Consider the following 15,598-nt stretch of genomic DNA (forward strand, 5'->3'; position numbering starts at 1 on the left):
GGTCAAGCTACACTGAGCGTGTCTCCCCAGGCCTGATGCTGGGGCTCCCTGTCTCCCGGCCTTCCTGGCTCCCTCTCTTCTTCTCCGATGCTTTTCTCCACAGGAAGGACTGTTCCTAGGTGCCACATCCACAATCACAAGTTCAATGCCAGTGGAGCAGGGAATGGAAGTCACACACTGTGCCCTCAGCGTCTCCCCCAGCGCCTCCAAGACCCTTCAACTGCCTCCCTGCCCACGCTGCCCCTGTACCCAGCGCCAGTGCACACCTTGCTCTCTATCTGTCCCAGCCACCGCCACTAAATTCACTGAGACTCTTTGGGAGAGCTTCAAGGGTTGGCACACCGTTTCTGCCAGAGCTCGGAGATAATGGCTGTGTGGGTCAGATGGCCCTCAGTGGTCACTTGGCTACTCGATTCTGCCCTCACAGCACAAAAGAGCCACTGCAGCTGTGTAATGGGACTGGCCAGGCTCCAGCAAAGCTGCACAAAAGCAGAGCACAAGCCAGGTCAGTCCCAGGGCCACGCTCAACAACTGCAGTTCCAGAATAAAAGTGCTGAGCACAGTTCTCTGCTGCACCTCCCAGCTCCAGAGTCATGAACTTTCTGGCCCTTTTGTGACAGTCACAAGGGAGAGACTCCTGAGCACTCAAGTTTATAAGCTGGCACTCAGGAAGAAGCTGCCCTGTGTGCAGATCTTACACCAGAAACTCTCCTCTCCTTAATGTGCCACCAAAATCAATCCTGCCCCCAGGCACAAACACACATGGCCATTTTGCATCTGGCACCTGAGGGATGCCAGGCCAACTACAGATGAACACAGGGAGAAGTTCAAAGCCAACCTGGGCAGGAAAGTCTGTGAGGCTCTTACCTCCAATTAACTAGCACAAAGCCAGAAGTAGAGATGTGGCTCAGGTGGTAAAGTGCTAGTCTTCTGGCAGAAAAAGCCAAGTGAGAGACTGAGGCCCTGAGTTTAAGCCCCAGTACCACCACAAAAACAAGAAAACAGAATGAGTAAGTCACACACAGCTTCCTTGGCTGATAGCTTATGCCATAAACAAAGCATGGAGGTCCGCAGGAGGGAGGTCGCTGCATGGACTACAGAAAGGAATGAAAGTATCCAATGAAAACTCCAACCTGTATTCCTAAGATCCAACAGCAGTTTTGTTCCAAAAATGGTGTGCAAAAGGTCTGAATCCATTATTCAGATCGCCTAATAGACTACTTAAATATTTATAAGTAACTTGGCTTATACTAAATCAGCATCCTAAAAATATCTTGGAGACTTATTTGGTCAGACAAAAGAGCAGATTGTCAAGGTGAATATCTCATTCTTTTGGTGTTCAAGGCACTCTACAGAATTAGCTAGAATGATAACCATCGTTTCCAGAGAGTCAGATTTAGAACTTAAAGACTATTTAATCTAATAATCTATAAATATTAGAAACAAAAAGGGAAATAATATTCTATATATTTTCATCATAAGTTGGTTAGTTGGCAAAATGCATTTGTAAGAGTTAGATGAAAAATTCTATTTCAAATCATCATTATAAGTTATTTGGTTAATGGTAAAATAGTCCATCATCTAGGAGTTAGCTCACATTCTGTGTTACTGAAAACGAACTCGTCTACCTTTCCGAAGCATGGAAATGGGAGGACTGTGGCGGGCAAGAACTAGACAGAACTCCCTCGGCTGCGACCACAAGATGAGGGGGGGTCCTTTTGCAATCTACCGGGCTGCTGGATACACATTGGAAAGAAAGAAAAAGAGATCACAGGTCAGCAGGATGAAATGTCTAATCTGGTCTTTGGCTCCTGTCAATAACATTTTTGAGAAAATGAAAATATCCAGACAGCTGATGGCAGAGGGCTCTGTTGAAATCTCTAAGGCAATAATATGAGCTTTCTGTATCACAAAAAAAAAAAAAAAACAGGAGAGAAACTACAGAAAAACCCATTTTGCTTCCCACACCACCCACGTGACCAGACCAGAGTTAATGGTCATAGATCAGTACTGCATCGAACTACAGTCATTTTCCAACGATGTGATTGTCTGGACTGCTATTGTCTCTTTTAAGAAAATCCATCATTCGGAGGATGGCAATGTATCACTTATCCTAATTGGTCATTGCATTTCACAATGCTTCTCATCTACAAAACCTGACACCATTGTTATTCTGGATTCCCAAAGCAAAGGGAAAAAAATACGTGGGGAAGTGTATTAAACATGCCTTTGAAATTCTTAAGATTAATATGGAGATTCTTCAACCTATTAATGGTTTCTAAATATTCTGCATTGTTTTCTCCCTCTGCTTTCTCACCATGGGGACTTTCTCGACAGACCCAGGTCAAGATCAGGAGATTCTAGAACAGTATTCAATGGGCACTGTCTCCTATAACAAGTTACAGGTTCTATGTCCCGCTGAGCTTTACAAATGTGTCTGTCTCTGTGGAGATATATGCACAGCATTCATTTTTAAGACCTGGCATGAAAACTGAACGATAGCAATAATCACTGTAACCTGAATTACTTATTTAATATTTCAGATACATAGAATGAAATGAAGTTTCACCTTTTTTTCTCTTTATTTTTTAAATGAAGTAGTAGAGCATGTGAAGTCACACATAAAGCTAAGCCCCGTGTCCTAGTGGTCAGGGCTAGTCTCTGAGGCAGGCTGACCATCACAGAGCGACTCCATCGCTGGGCCCAGGCTCATCCTCCACTCAGCTAGAGCTGGGTGTGGGACACATCTACACGCCCCACAACCCCAGCTCCCCCACTCTCTGCACTGCTGCTGTCTCCCTCTGATGATCACCCTGAGCAAACTAGAATCAAGAAGGGTATTCTGATGAGACTGGCCAGGGCCCAGTCACTTCCCACTCCCCTGCTGACCAGGATGTTTTACTACTGTGGGCCTTCGGTGGCCCCCAGCCATTATAATGTCCAGGATTTGTGTGCCACTCCAACAGAGCTGGGACCCCTGTGAGCACACACAACAGGCGGATGCCTGCCCAGGCCTGGGGAGCCATCTACGCGCCGGCTGCCTCGCTGTCAAGTTCACACCGGCCAGCAGGGGGCGCCTGGCAAGTACACTGCAGAGAAGTGTTACTATTTTTTGAACTCAGCATCATGGCTCAAGCCCGGGGAAGGCAGCCTGAAGCTCGGCCTTGGCTTTCAAACCCTGCGTTAGGGCTGGACTGAGAAAGGCTCCACCACCCCGTCCTGGGCTGGCGTTCAGCATCAGGTAGCCGGGGCAGAGCCTTTCCCTCCCGTCCTGGCCCAGGGAGCTCAGATGGAATTCTGCGGTCCCGTTAGTTTTGCTCTTCTGCAGTTTTGCTGGTCCTAATTATTTTTTTTAACCCCTATTTCTCTTTTTTCCGTTCCTCCAATGGACTTGTAACTCACTGGAGCAGGACAGGTGCACACACACACCAGCAACTCACCTGGGGTTGGGGGACCACTCTCTATCAGAACTGGGGTACGACGCTGACTGGGGGTACGGGGAGACACAGGGAAGGTTCTTCTTAGGAATATCGTCTTGGAATGGCAGTGTGTCAGTATGAAGAGTTCTGAAGAAAAAGAATAAGAAAAGGTTAAAGCCAAAGAAGGACTTGTGCTAGAATCTTACTGAAGTCAAGTTCTGATTTCTTTTTCTTGACTGTTCTGTTGGCTGCGCGACCCCCGAGCAGAGGCCAGGCGCGCAGACGGGAAAGGCAAGCCCATGGAAACACGCCCGTGCCTTTGTACTCCGGCTGGGTTATAAACCTAACGCGCTCTGGTGGGACTGGAGAGGGTCAGGGCCTTGGACACATTGGTCAAGCCTCCCACCACGGAGCTGCCTCCCAGTCCTTTCTCTCTTTCATTTTGAGATGGGGTCTCCCTAACTTGCCCGGGCTGGCCCCCAAGTCGTGCTCTTCCTGCCTCCCCTTCCCAGGGTCTGGGATTACAGGTCTACATCACTAGACCTGGCTTCCACTATGGTATCTTACTGTTGCCTTGCATAGTTCAACTCACAAGGGCTTTGAGAGGTAGCTCCGCCCAAAGCTGACCCAGCGGGGTGCGTGTATAGAAGGAGCTGCTGAATAAATGAATGGCCACGTGCAGACTGTGTGCTGTCTGGCAAAAGAAATGGCACCAGGTAAGTGTCTCTTGATTACAAAGTGCCTGACCAACTGCTAGCTTCAGGTGCAAGCACACCACACAATACTCCATTCCACCCCTGCCCAGGCCACTGTCTGTACTTTCTATGCTGCCTGAAATGCCACGTTCTAGACCATCAGCCGTGGCGGGAGGGTCAGTGCAACAATTCTAGCTGGCCCGCTTCTGAGCCTCAGTGGAGAGGGCTGGAGGTGGGCAGGCCAATGCTGTGCCCATCCATCTCTGTTTTCATCCAGAAATAAATACATTAGATGATCAATAACAAAGCCGAGGGATATTCTTTACGCTACTGAGAAAAGATCACAGGGCACTGATGACTCAGGCCTGTAATCCTAGCTACTTGAGAGGCTGAGATCCAGAGGATCATAGTTCAAAGCCAGCCTGGGTAAGAAATTCAGCAAGATTCCCAAATAACCAACAAAAAGCGAGGCTGGAGGCGTGGCTCAAGTAGTGGAGCGCCAGGAGAATGAGTCTGAAGTCCTAAATTCAAACCCCAGAGCCAGCAAAAAATAGAGGGGGAATGTAATTCATCCAACCCCCTGCAGGCCCTGCTGTGGGCCCCCAACATGCACCTGCTGCTATCCAGGGTCCCCGTGTCCTCGTCAGAGCTCATCTCTATGGGAAACATGTCCTCGTCCTCCGACGTGTGGCTGCTGTCATCTCTTTTCAGGCTGTCCAGCTGGGACTTCCGCCTCCTCTTCCTTCTCTTCTTTACCAGTGAGCAGCTGGACGGGGTCTCACTGGTGGCCAAGCTCTGGGAGGGCGTGGTAGAGTCCAGGCTCCTGACTCTGTCCACCGAGTTCCTTTTCAACTGGCACTCCATCCGCGACACCCCTTCCGACAGGATGGGGGAGGTGGCCAGGTACATGGGGATCACCTCCTAAAGCAAAGGGCAGGATTTCCAAGAGCCTCGTGAAGTGGGGTGCAGGAGACCCAGCAACGCCAAGGCCCTCGGGGACCCCTGGGAGCCCAGCACTACTGGGGGCCACAGCGCTGCCACTGCCCTGTCGCTGTCACCACAACCTAGAGTCCTGGACCCCCACTGAGAGCCATGCCCTATGTATGTGTGTGTGCATGCGTGCTTGAACTCAGGGCCTGGGCGCTGTCCTGAGCTTTGTCACTCAGGGCTAGCACTCTACAATAGCAAAGGAAAAGAAAAATGAAGAGAAAAGAAAGAGGTTGGGGCAATCACTAAGGAAAAACTAAGACACTGGGCCATGTGATATTTGATGTACCGGTTTCATCCTGCTTTGACAATGGTTTGGGCCAAGGTGGAATGCCCACCGTTACCCTTCATCTCTGTGGAAACGGCGAGAAGCCTGAAGCCGGCCAGGTGCTGGGTCTGTGTGCACTCAGATCCCTGACAGCCTGACCTGCTCAGTCCCTCCCACGGAGAAAAGAGAGCCATGGTTACCTCTCCACGCAAATCCCTGCATGCCATGTGCTCAGGAACCACTGCTCACAGCTCAAAACCCCCCCTGCGGTTCTGCCTTCCCTGCCCCCACCATCCCCTCAGTTTACCTGGCTCCATTTGCACATCTGGGCACCGAATATTGTGACAATTTCACCCACCCTTCCTCTCTCAATTCGTCTGCTTCCTCTCTCTTTGACCTCTCCCCTCCCTCCCCAAAACACAAATCTCAGCTTCCTGATAAACTCATATGTTGTTAAACTCTATGTCAGTTGTTCAAAGGACTTACACCATAGGAATTCCCCGTGTCTATCCTCCTTCAGTGAGTTTGCATACATAGACATATAACTCTGGGTATGTTTAGATATATTTATCATTTAGATCTAACTTCCACAGGAGAAAAAAACACGTGTCCTTTGTCTCTCTCTAAGCCTAACTGACTTCAATGAAGGTGAATTGCTCCAGGTCCACCCATTTCCCTGCAAATGACATCATCGCTGGCATTTATGGAGATGCACTGTACTCACAAACGGACACGTTGAACTGAAGCCCCTATCTACAACTCCTTAGAGGTAAAATTAAATTTAAAAAACAAATTTGTGTTATAAAAAAGGAAACGCGAGCTCGAGCTGGGGCCACAGCTGCCCGCAGCGGCCTCCACATCCTCACCTGGTCGTTATCAGCCTCCTGCACAAAAAACGCTTCTCCGTTGTCTCCCAGCTTCATGTGCAAGTCCACCGACTCCCCGTTGATTTCTATGTCCACCTGAAGGAGACGCGAAGGACACAGTGAGCCTCCTTCGCCACCTCGGGAGCCCTCAAGGGCAGGCCAAGCCTTTCCACACACGCTCTGACCCCACCCAGAGCCCCAAATCTCAGCCGACCCCCTCAACGGCAAGCACCCTGCACACAAGGTACAGCTGCAGTCCTGACCAAGAAGGGTGGATCCCAGGATGGAAAAGCCCTCCGGCTCCTCCCTTTTTCAGCTGAGGGCAGACAAGGAGAGTGCCTGGCACACGAGAATGGCACAGCAGGTAGTAAAGGTCAGGTTCACACTGCAGTGATCACCTCCCCTGCCCAGCCTTTGACACCCTGGAACTTTTGTCTGCTAGAGGTTGGACTCCTTAAAATACTTTCAGCCAACATCATTCGCTTCAACTTAAAACCAATTATACCACAGGCATGGTGCCACATGCCTGTCACCCTAGCTAATCCCAAGGCAGAGGTAGGAGAATCTCAGTGCAGAGACAGCCCTAGGAAAAAGCTCAAAACCCCGTATAAAAAATAAACTAGACGAAAAGACTGGGAGTATGGCTCAAATGGGAGAGCTTTCACTGTAAGTGCAAGACTTTCATTTCAAAACCACAGTACCACAACAACAACCAAAAAAAAACCCAAAGAACCAGGGTTAGCAGCATGGCTCAGCACTACCAAAATAATAATGATGATGGTAAAGCATAATTTCAGTTCCACATTAAGGAGGGATGTGAAATGGTTGACCTAGTTTTAAGGATTTCTTTCCATCTGTGTGGCCTATAATCTTTCCCAAAAATGGCTACATCAGAATTTTGGGTCCTTTACATGTCCTTCCAGAGCCCTGCCCCTGCCATCAGTAGGGAAGAGCTGCCATGCAGCTCTTCTCCGTGAGCCTGCTGTACCCAATCAGTAAGGTGCAATGGAAGTGAACCCACAGGGCTTCCAAGGTGGGGTCATGAGAACACAGCCTCCACGGGCTCCGTAGCTCACGACCGGCCGCCATGCTGTAAGGGAGCCCAACACCCAAGGAGGGGCTCTGGCCAACAGCGTTGGCTAAGAGCACAGCCAAGAGCCAGAACCAGTGCTAGACATGGAGACAGCGAGTGTGCCGTGATCCCAGCCTCCAGCCCTGCGTCTTCCAGTGAAGGCCCCCACGTCGTAGAGAGCTGTAATGAACCATCCTGGGATCCAGGCCTTGACTGACAGCCAGCATATGCACAACAACTTAGAGTGGTCGACCCGCACAGCCAAGGTCACTGGAACTGTGTAAATTATTAACTGTCCGCCATTTCCAATGGAGCGCTAGGAATCGGGGTCAAGCAGCTTAGGACAGGCGAAAGCAAAGACACACCACAGAGAGATGGTGAGCCTAGGCACCAGGCCCCGCCTCACCACTTTCTCCCGGGAGCGCAGGACCCCCATCTTCCCAAAGCGCACGTGGAAGGGGGAGCACTGCAGGCTCCCGTTGGGCTGACGGATGACGATGATGTCGATGCATCCCGACAGCGTGGCAGGGTTCAGCCCCTTGTACAGCTCCTTCACGGTCACAAACACCTGGCCCGCCAGCTGCCCCACGTAATTCATGGTCTGGGCCTGGGAAAAGACAGACGCACATGCACACACCAGCAGTTAACTGGAGAGCCACCCAGAGCCACCCAGGACCCCACCCACACACTTCAAGAACAGGTCCCACGTTCCACGTCCATACTGGCTCAGATCACCTTGTTTCTAGAATGTTCTCTAGGACAGCCACCCCCACAGCCCATCGCCCCAACCCCCATCAACAAGGCCAGCCACCCCCAGCCCAGTAGGGCCAGCACACCCAATCCTAATCCTAGGAAGCCTAAAAACAGGTGTGACCAGGCTCTGGTCTGTCTTGCTGACCTCCTGGAACTCGTTTGGGTTGTTCCTTACAGCTGCTGTCACCTGAGCCTCACTCTGTCGCCGTGCAAAGGTTGTGTACAATTATCTGAAGGCTTTTGAGAAAAGAGTTTAGCTTGCTATATCCCTACCATGCCAGGGTCAGTACGGAACATGAGTTACTGGGAAAGTGAGTAGCTTGATTTGTAAGGGCTCTGTCCAGATCCTTGTTCTCCAGCCTGTAAGTTCTGCCTCCATTCATCCTGCCCAACCAGTCCCTCACCGTCCCCTGCCAACATACAGGGCATCAGCCCTACCTGGCCTGACGCTGCCGCTCCAATCCCACCTAGGCCGAAGGCCTTGCCCATCCTCTTCCCACCCAGCCCCACACCTGGCCCTTTTTCCCACTCTACGTCCCCTGCTGCTGCCAGGGAACCACCTAACAAGCCCCTTCCCACAGCACCTGAGCCTATGTTAATGAGGTGACTTCTAGAGAGGGGTTGGTCCAAAAGAACCAATCACATTATCCCAAGGTACTTTTGGCAGCTAAGAAAAAGGAGATTGGCTGGAATTGAGGTCAATCACCAAACGTCAGTAACCAATCATGCTGCTCAGAAGCCCCCATAAAAACCCTGAAGAGAAGGCTTGGTGCTGGGAGGGGGCCTGCAAGCCCTGAGCAGCAGGACACAGCCCCTCTGCAGAGTCAAGGAGCTGCTAGCTGAACACTAAACCATACAACAGGCCAGAGGCCTAAGAGTGCTGAGCTATACCTGCAGGCACACGGGCCAAGCTCCTCTAGCTGGTGCACTTTAAAACTCTAAGGGAGACACATGGATCCCTTCCTTCCCTCCACTGTGGATGGCAGCAGACCTTCTACAACATTTGGGGTGCAAAGATCCCGCTTCCCTTCCAACCACAGCAGTTACTCCCCCTGCCCAGCTAATGAGTACACACACACACACACACACACACACACACACACACACACACACAAAATATCACGACACACATTTTCTGTTTTCTGGTGGTACAGATTTAACCAACTTTACCCAGAAAAGGGGGGAAGAGATAGTAAAAAAAAAAAAAAAGTGGAGGAGCTGGCTCAAGTGGTAGAGCACCTTGCTAGAAGATCAAACCTCAGTGCTGCCAAAGAAAAACAGAAAAATAGAAATGCTGAGCTAGACTAAATGAGATCACAAGACTAAATCAGCTGGATGCAAACTCCCAAAAGTCACTTCCTTCCATTGCTTTTGAAGTAAAAACAATTCAGCAGGCTCAAGGAAGCAGCTAGTGTGATTTACAGGAAGATAAGAAGCCAGAGAAAAACAGCCCAGACACTTCCCTTCTTGGCCTGCTAATCTTCTTACTGCCTGGTTTTCTCTCCCTTGAGGACAAGTGACCCTGTAACCCCCCAGTGGGGGCAGGGTGGGGGCGGTGGAGGCCTACTGGTGGGTAGTAAAGAGAAAGTACTTTAAAACCTCAGGTCAACAGGAGAAGCTAGGACCTAAAGAGAAGAAAGCACTGAAATGCTTCCATTTCCTGGTGAACTGCTTTACCCCTCCTAGTTCACCCCACACCAGATCATCTTTAAATCCATTGCTTTTAAAGTCAAAGTTTGGCAGAAAAGGGGGGGAGTGCCAGGAGGAGGGAAGATAAATAACTTGAAGCCAAAAGATTCCTAAAATCTCAGCTAAATCTCATGAGAACCTTTCAGCCAGACTGGGATCTCTAAGCTACACTGGAGATTCACGGAGAAATTCTAGAGATTATCACAGGTGGGCATGTGTGCACAAGTACATTCTCTCTCTCTCTCTCTCTCTCTCTCTCTCATTGTAATGTGGCATCTTTGGGCTGACTTTGTGGAATGAGATTATTACTTCCCATCAGATACCAATGGACACCCAAGTTCTTCCTAGAAAAAGGTGGGACTTAAGCTGGGAGTTCCTGGAGTACAGGAGAAAGGCAAGGCCCTACCCCTGGCAGGAGATGGCGCCCCCAATTAATCCCACAACCAACTCCAGGCCTTTGGCAGAGGCTCAGAAGCCCTGGCCACCCCTCCTCAGCCAGCTCCAGAAAGGACGGCACTGGGGAGTCAAAGCCCAGCAGCACGCTGACACCTTAGACAATTCTGCATTGTATCCAAAACCAGCAGCAGCTTTCTCCTAGTTTCATGAATGGCCAGGAAATGCTGCTTTCTGAGTGGGACTAGAGAAAGAAACGCACCTGTCCACTAACTCCTAGCCCCATGTGACAATCAAAAGCCTGCAGAGGTTCCCAGCCCAAGGGCTGATGACCCTGGGGGTCACAACTGTCTGCACTCACTCCTGCTACTGAGGTCACTCGTTGGGGCAAGCCTCTGTCAGCTGCGATCCTTGGGACACATACTAGCAAACCCCAACTTTTCCGCTGCTAAGTTCATGCTCCAACTGCTGGCACAGACAGCACAGAGGCAGCTGGACGCTGGCGGCCCCCTCATGGAATCCTAGAGGGAGACTGGGACGGGACGGTGGAGTAAGAGGATCCAGGTTCAAGGCCAGCCCAGGTAGAAAAGCCCACGAGACCCCCTCCTCAACCCACAGCCAGGCACAGTGACTCATCACTGCCATCCCAGGCTATATGGAAGGTGGAGATTCCAGGCCGGCTCACCAGACAGACTCCAGCTCTACAGAGGAAATCTGGACCCCGCGGTGCATGCCTGTCATCCCAGCAATGGTACAGATCCTAAAGTTGGCAGACTGAGGTTCATACACACTCTCAGAAGGAAGCCCCAATCTCTAAACCACCAGAGAAAAAAAGGCCTGGAGATACAGCTCCAGTGGCAGAGCATCTGCCTGATAAGCAAGAGGTCCTGAGTTCAAATCCTAGCACCATTCCCCCAAAAGCTCCCTGAACAGGAACAAGTGTATACCACAGGAAGTCAAAACTGGTATCATGTAATAATGACTTCCATACTGAACCAAATCCTGGGAGCTCCCACTGCGGGCAGGCAGGAAGGGAACCCTTTGGGTCCAAACTGTGTTGCTCCCCCGGAAACCACTGAGCAGAAGAGGCAGGGACCTCGTGGGCTGGCAGGAGGCACTGGCCAGCTCCCCGGCACTGAGTTTTGCAAGAAGCAAGCCCAGGCCCTGAGCCCTCAGGCGCCCGCCAAGGGGCACAAAGGGCCTGGGCAGCAGGGCTGGTGACGAGGAAGACGCCCGGGACCAGCCAGCTGAGGCCCGTGTCTTTTGGACAAGGACGGGCCTCTCCAGTGGCATGCAGTGTCCACACTGGCAAGGACCCTGCCCCAGGGTGTCTGGCTCTTGCGACTTCTCTTCTGCATGGCACGCCCCCCGGCACACCGGGCCACATCACCTGGGCAAGTGGACACAGCTCAGAGGTGGCCAAGGCCACCTGTGGTTGGGTTCCAGGGCCTCCTCCCACTGCGCCCACAGCCTGGGTAGGTTACAACCTGTCTGCACCTCACTTCTGCTATCTGTAAAACAGGTACCCACCACACAGGACCAGCGTGAGCCAGTACACATGATGTCCTTCACAAACTGCTTCCGCCAAGCCAGGGCCACGCGCTGGCCTTGTGCTGGCCATGTGGTCACAAAAGGCTCCAGACTAAAACTTAAGGTCCAAGTTAATCCAATGGATAGTAAAAGACAAATAATTACCCTTGGACATGATTAACTGAACAGCCCTCCTTTAATCAGAACTAAAGGAGGATGTCCTTAGGAGAGGGTCCTAATGGTTCTATAGCTATGTATATATGATCATACAAAATGATGCTTATTGAAAAGAACTCCAAGAAATGGAAACAAAGAGGTGGGGGTTTTTTATTGTACTGCTTGCAGTTACATCTTTTTTCTTTGGTTTATGCCTTGTTGTCACTCTTTATTTCTGTACCCTTTGTCTTGAATATAAGTTTATCTGATTTGGGGAAGGGAAGGGGAAATCACAGAAACAGTGGGGCAAAGTGTGAACCAATGCAACAGTGATACTCTCTGGACACTATGTTGGAAATGAACTGTACAACTTGGGCGGGGAGGGGAGTCAGGAGGGGAGAAAGTGGGAGAAATTGAGGGAGGGGATAACTCTGCTCAAAAAGAAATATATTCATGACCTGACTTAGGTAACTGTAACTCCTCTGTGCATCACCTTTACAACAAAATTTAAATTTAAAAAAATAACGTTTAAGGTAGTCTCTACCTGCATATTCTGCATAGATTTATGGTATTTAAATTATGCACGCCCAACAAGACAGAGGTGAGAAGCAGGGCGGGCCCTGGTGGGCACTGTGCATCCTGCTCTGAGCCAGGCTTCAGAAGCATCCCAATTCTGGAGGAGAGTCGGTGAATAAAATGCATATGGAGTTTGGGAGGGTTTATTGGGGAGGGGGTGTTGCTTGAAGTTGTTTGGGTTTTACAAGACAGGGTTTCATTATGTAGCCCAGGCTGGACTTGAACTTTTGACTCTTCCTGCTTCAGTCTCCTGGGTACCAGGAGTTACAGGGGTGTCCATGTCCCAGCATGCCTATCTGAACGTGTGGTTTAAAAAAGGCTGAGCCGGGTACCTGTGGCTCACACCTGTAAGTCCTACTCAGGAGGCTGAAATCTAAGGATCATGGCAGGAAAGTCCATGAGACTCTCTGCAATCAACCACCAGAAAACCAGAAGATGGTAGAGCACTAGACTTGAGCAAAAATAACTCAGGGACATTGCCCAGGCCTGAGTTCAAGTCCCACGACTCTCTACCCGCCCCCTCTTTCTCTCTCTTACACACACACACACACACACACACACACACACACAAAGACTGCTCTGCAAACACAAAGAGCTACATGGTTTTTGTCAACATCTGGTCACATGTTATCTGTCTGGGGCTTTTAGTAAGAAAAACTCCCACATGGAAACCCTGCTGCTCTGCAGGGCAGATGGGTCCTTTGAAGGGTGCCCTGGGAAGAGGGTGATGCCCAATTGCTAGCCCAGCTCCCAGACCCCTAGAGGTCAACCTGGAGGTCATCAGGCCATAACCCTGGAACCTCAGTCCAGACCTTGTGCACACGTGTGAATACACATACACACAAACACACAATCACAAAGTCATACAAAATAATACCTGAAGACCAGCATGTTATAGTTAATTCTACTACTTTCTAGAACTTTCTATGTCACTTATTTTAAAAGTGGTTTTCAGTCAATTACACTGATTTTTCTCTCGCTGGGTCACAAGCTGCTCTATGGAAAACACTGGCCCATACCTTTGACTTTCCCAAAATATTCCAGCCAGTGCAACACAACCAGCCCAGGCCAGTATCAGCTGCGGCTTGGTTTATCTACTGAAAAAACATGAGGAGAACAAGGGAGGCAGAAAGGCAAGAGGGGAGATGTTGGAGGAAGGGGCAACGCTCCTGACCCCTCATCTCCAGGACCAAGTATGGCTCCAAGGGGAAGCCGTCTCCACACTCTGGCTCAGAGCTCACAGCCTGCCATTAAGCCCTTGGGGACCACCTTCGCCTTCTCCCCTCTGCCCCGCCATAAGCCCCTTTCTGATTTGAAGTCTGTGGGTTTCTTGGCAAACGGATGAGATGGGGATTCCATAGAGGATAGAAAGTGTGACGCGCCCACAATGAGGTGGGCGGTGCCGCCCTTCCCAGCGTCCAGAGCTCCCAAGCACTGACCAAGACCAAGTGCAAGCAGGTCAAACCGACAGTCTTGATGTCCCAGCTGCATCACTCCCTCTGGGTCTTCTCAAAATGTTCTAAGCCACAGCTTCTGGAGTGTACACACACACACACACACACACACACACACACACACGCATGTGAACATGCCCATACACACATATAAGGCCTTACTGGAACAAGGCCTGACCACTCTACCCTCCCAGCCCACTCCACTCCGTGCCTTCACCCAGATCATTGCCTCTCATTTAGGTCCCTACAGACCTTGAACTCAGGAGAGAGAAGACAACAAGAAGAGCTGAGTCACAGAACAAGAGGGCAACAGGAGGCAGGCAGGGGTCAGATTGTATCAGGGGCCAGCATTGGTCAGGACTGCCCTAACCCCACCAAGCAAAAAACCCAAAAAGCCCTCCTGGCCGGCTCCAAGTCCCTCCTCAGAGTCCCTACTCATGGCTCGGAACAATTTGCTATTCCTTTCACAAATGAGGAAATTGAGGCCCAGAGAACTGTCATCCAGTTGTAAGCGGTTAGCTCGACTACACAGCCAGGCCTCTCACTGGGCCAGAATGTCCTCTGCTGCTTCTTTTGCAATATCTGGCCATCTCCTGACCTTCCCTGCCTCTGGCCCCGTGTCAGATGTGACAGCGCAGATCTGGCAGCAGCAGGGCCCAAAGATTTCCTTCTGGTTCAGCCTGAAGGTACCCTGCCCTGTCCAGGGCAGGCTCACACCACCACCACCAGAGCCTCTACCTTGGTCCCCTGAACCCAACTTCCCACCCATGCAATGAGACTCAGCCACACTCCTTGCGGCCAGCTGCTTTTCCAAGTGCAGATGAAGTGGACAGCTGTCATCTGACCTTGCACAGGACAGGACTGCACAAGACAGCAGGGCAGCCCAGACAGGACCAAGCCCACTACTGGCTTCCACAATCCCACACAGCCCCATACACAAACAAACAGGGACAAAGGCCAGAGCCAGCACTCCTGCAGAAACAAAAATCCCTGTGAACACAAATCCAAACAAACCACCATCCATCAACACACTACCAACCTACACACCCTAAGCCCAACAGACCTTCCACCACAAAGGGGGGGGGTCTATTTACTAGGTTACCAGTTACTACTAGTTACTAGTTATTGTGCACTCCACCAAGTTTCTCTCATTCATAACACCCCCCAAGGATAAACAGTAAACTTTCTAATCCTCACCACCTCACCAACCCCTGGTTTAAAAGACACTGACTTCTGCTACCCTGGGGGAAGACGCCGGTGTGGGCAATTCTCCCAGCCACGCGGGGCTAGTTGTTTTGGCCCGAGTTTCCTGCTTGGTGTTCAAATCTAAGGTGGCCATCTGTTTACTCCAACTACTGACCAGGCAGACCAGCAGCCAGCTGCCCGGGCATCCCTCCCCGACACGGGCGCGCGGGCTCCGGACGCCCCTGACCTGCCCCGCAGACACCCCTGTGCCCAGGGCTGGGCGAGGGCTGACAGCCCCCCACCCCCAGCCCCACCCCCCACCAGGGCGCAGGGAAGGTGCGGGTGGGGGCCAGGCCGAGATCTGCCACCGGAGGACCAGGGCTCGGACCCCGGGCGACCTTAGGCCCCTAGGCCCCCTCCCCGGGCCTCGGTTTCCCCACTCCTGACTCTCGGGGGAAGTTTGGGGGGTGTCGGACCCCTGCAGAGGGAGCGCCCACCCCGCCCGCCCGCCCGCGGCCCAGGGGCTCCGCCTTGGGCTCCGCCGTGGGAGGGGGC

The 15,598-nt window shown here is 51.3% G+C and overlaps 1 protein-coding gene across 3 annotated transcripts in view; it reads right to left on the minus strand.

The window, feature by feature from the left end:
* Lpin1 (lipin 1) overlaps positions 1-7,910 on the minus strand; it is a 40,403-nt gene extending 32,493 nt beyond the window's left edge. The window contains exons 1-5 of one of the 3 annotated variants that reach the window (XM_013013709.1): positions 7,714-7,910; positions 6,236-6,331; positions 4,728-5,035; positions 3,441-3,566; positions 1,629-1,733 (exon numbers count right to left, since the gene is read on the minus strand). In XM_013013709.1, coding sequence (XP_012869163.1) covers positions 1,629-1,733; positions 3,441-3,566; positions 4,728-5,035; positions 6,236-6,331; positions 7,714-7,905 — 827 coding nt within the window. In that variant the 5' untranslated portion in view covers positions 7,906-7,910. Of the gene's footprint in view, positions 1-1,628; positions 1,737-3,440; positions 3,567-4,727; positions 5,036-6,235; positions 6,332-7,713 lie in introns of all 3 variants that reach the window. The other 2 variants (XM_013013708.1, XM_013013710.1) reach the window with 2 other exon arrangements.
* Between the last annotated feature and the right edge of the window lie 7,688 nt (positions 7,911-15,598).

The sequence above is a fragment of the Dipodomys ordii genome, unplaced genomic scaffold, assembly GCF_000151885.1.
Source record: "Dipodomys ordii isolate 6190 unplaced genomic scaffold, Dord_2.0 Scaffold20, whole genome shotgun sequence".
Classification (NCBI taxonomy): Eukaryota; Metazoa; Chordata; class Mammalia; order Rodentia; family Heteromyidae; genus Dipodomys; species Dipodomys ordii.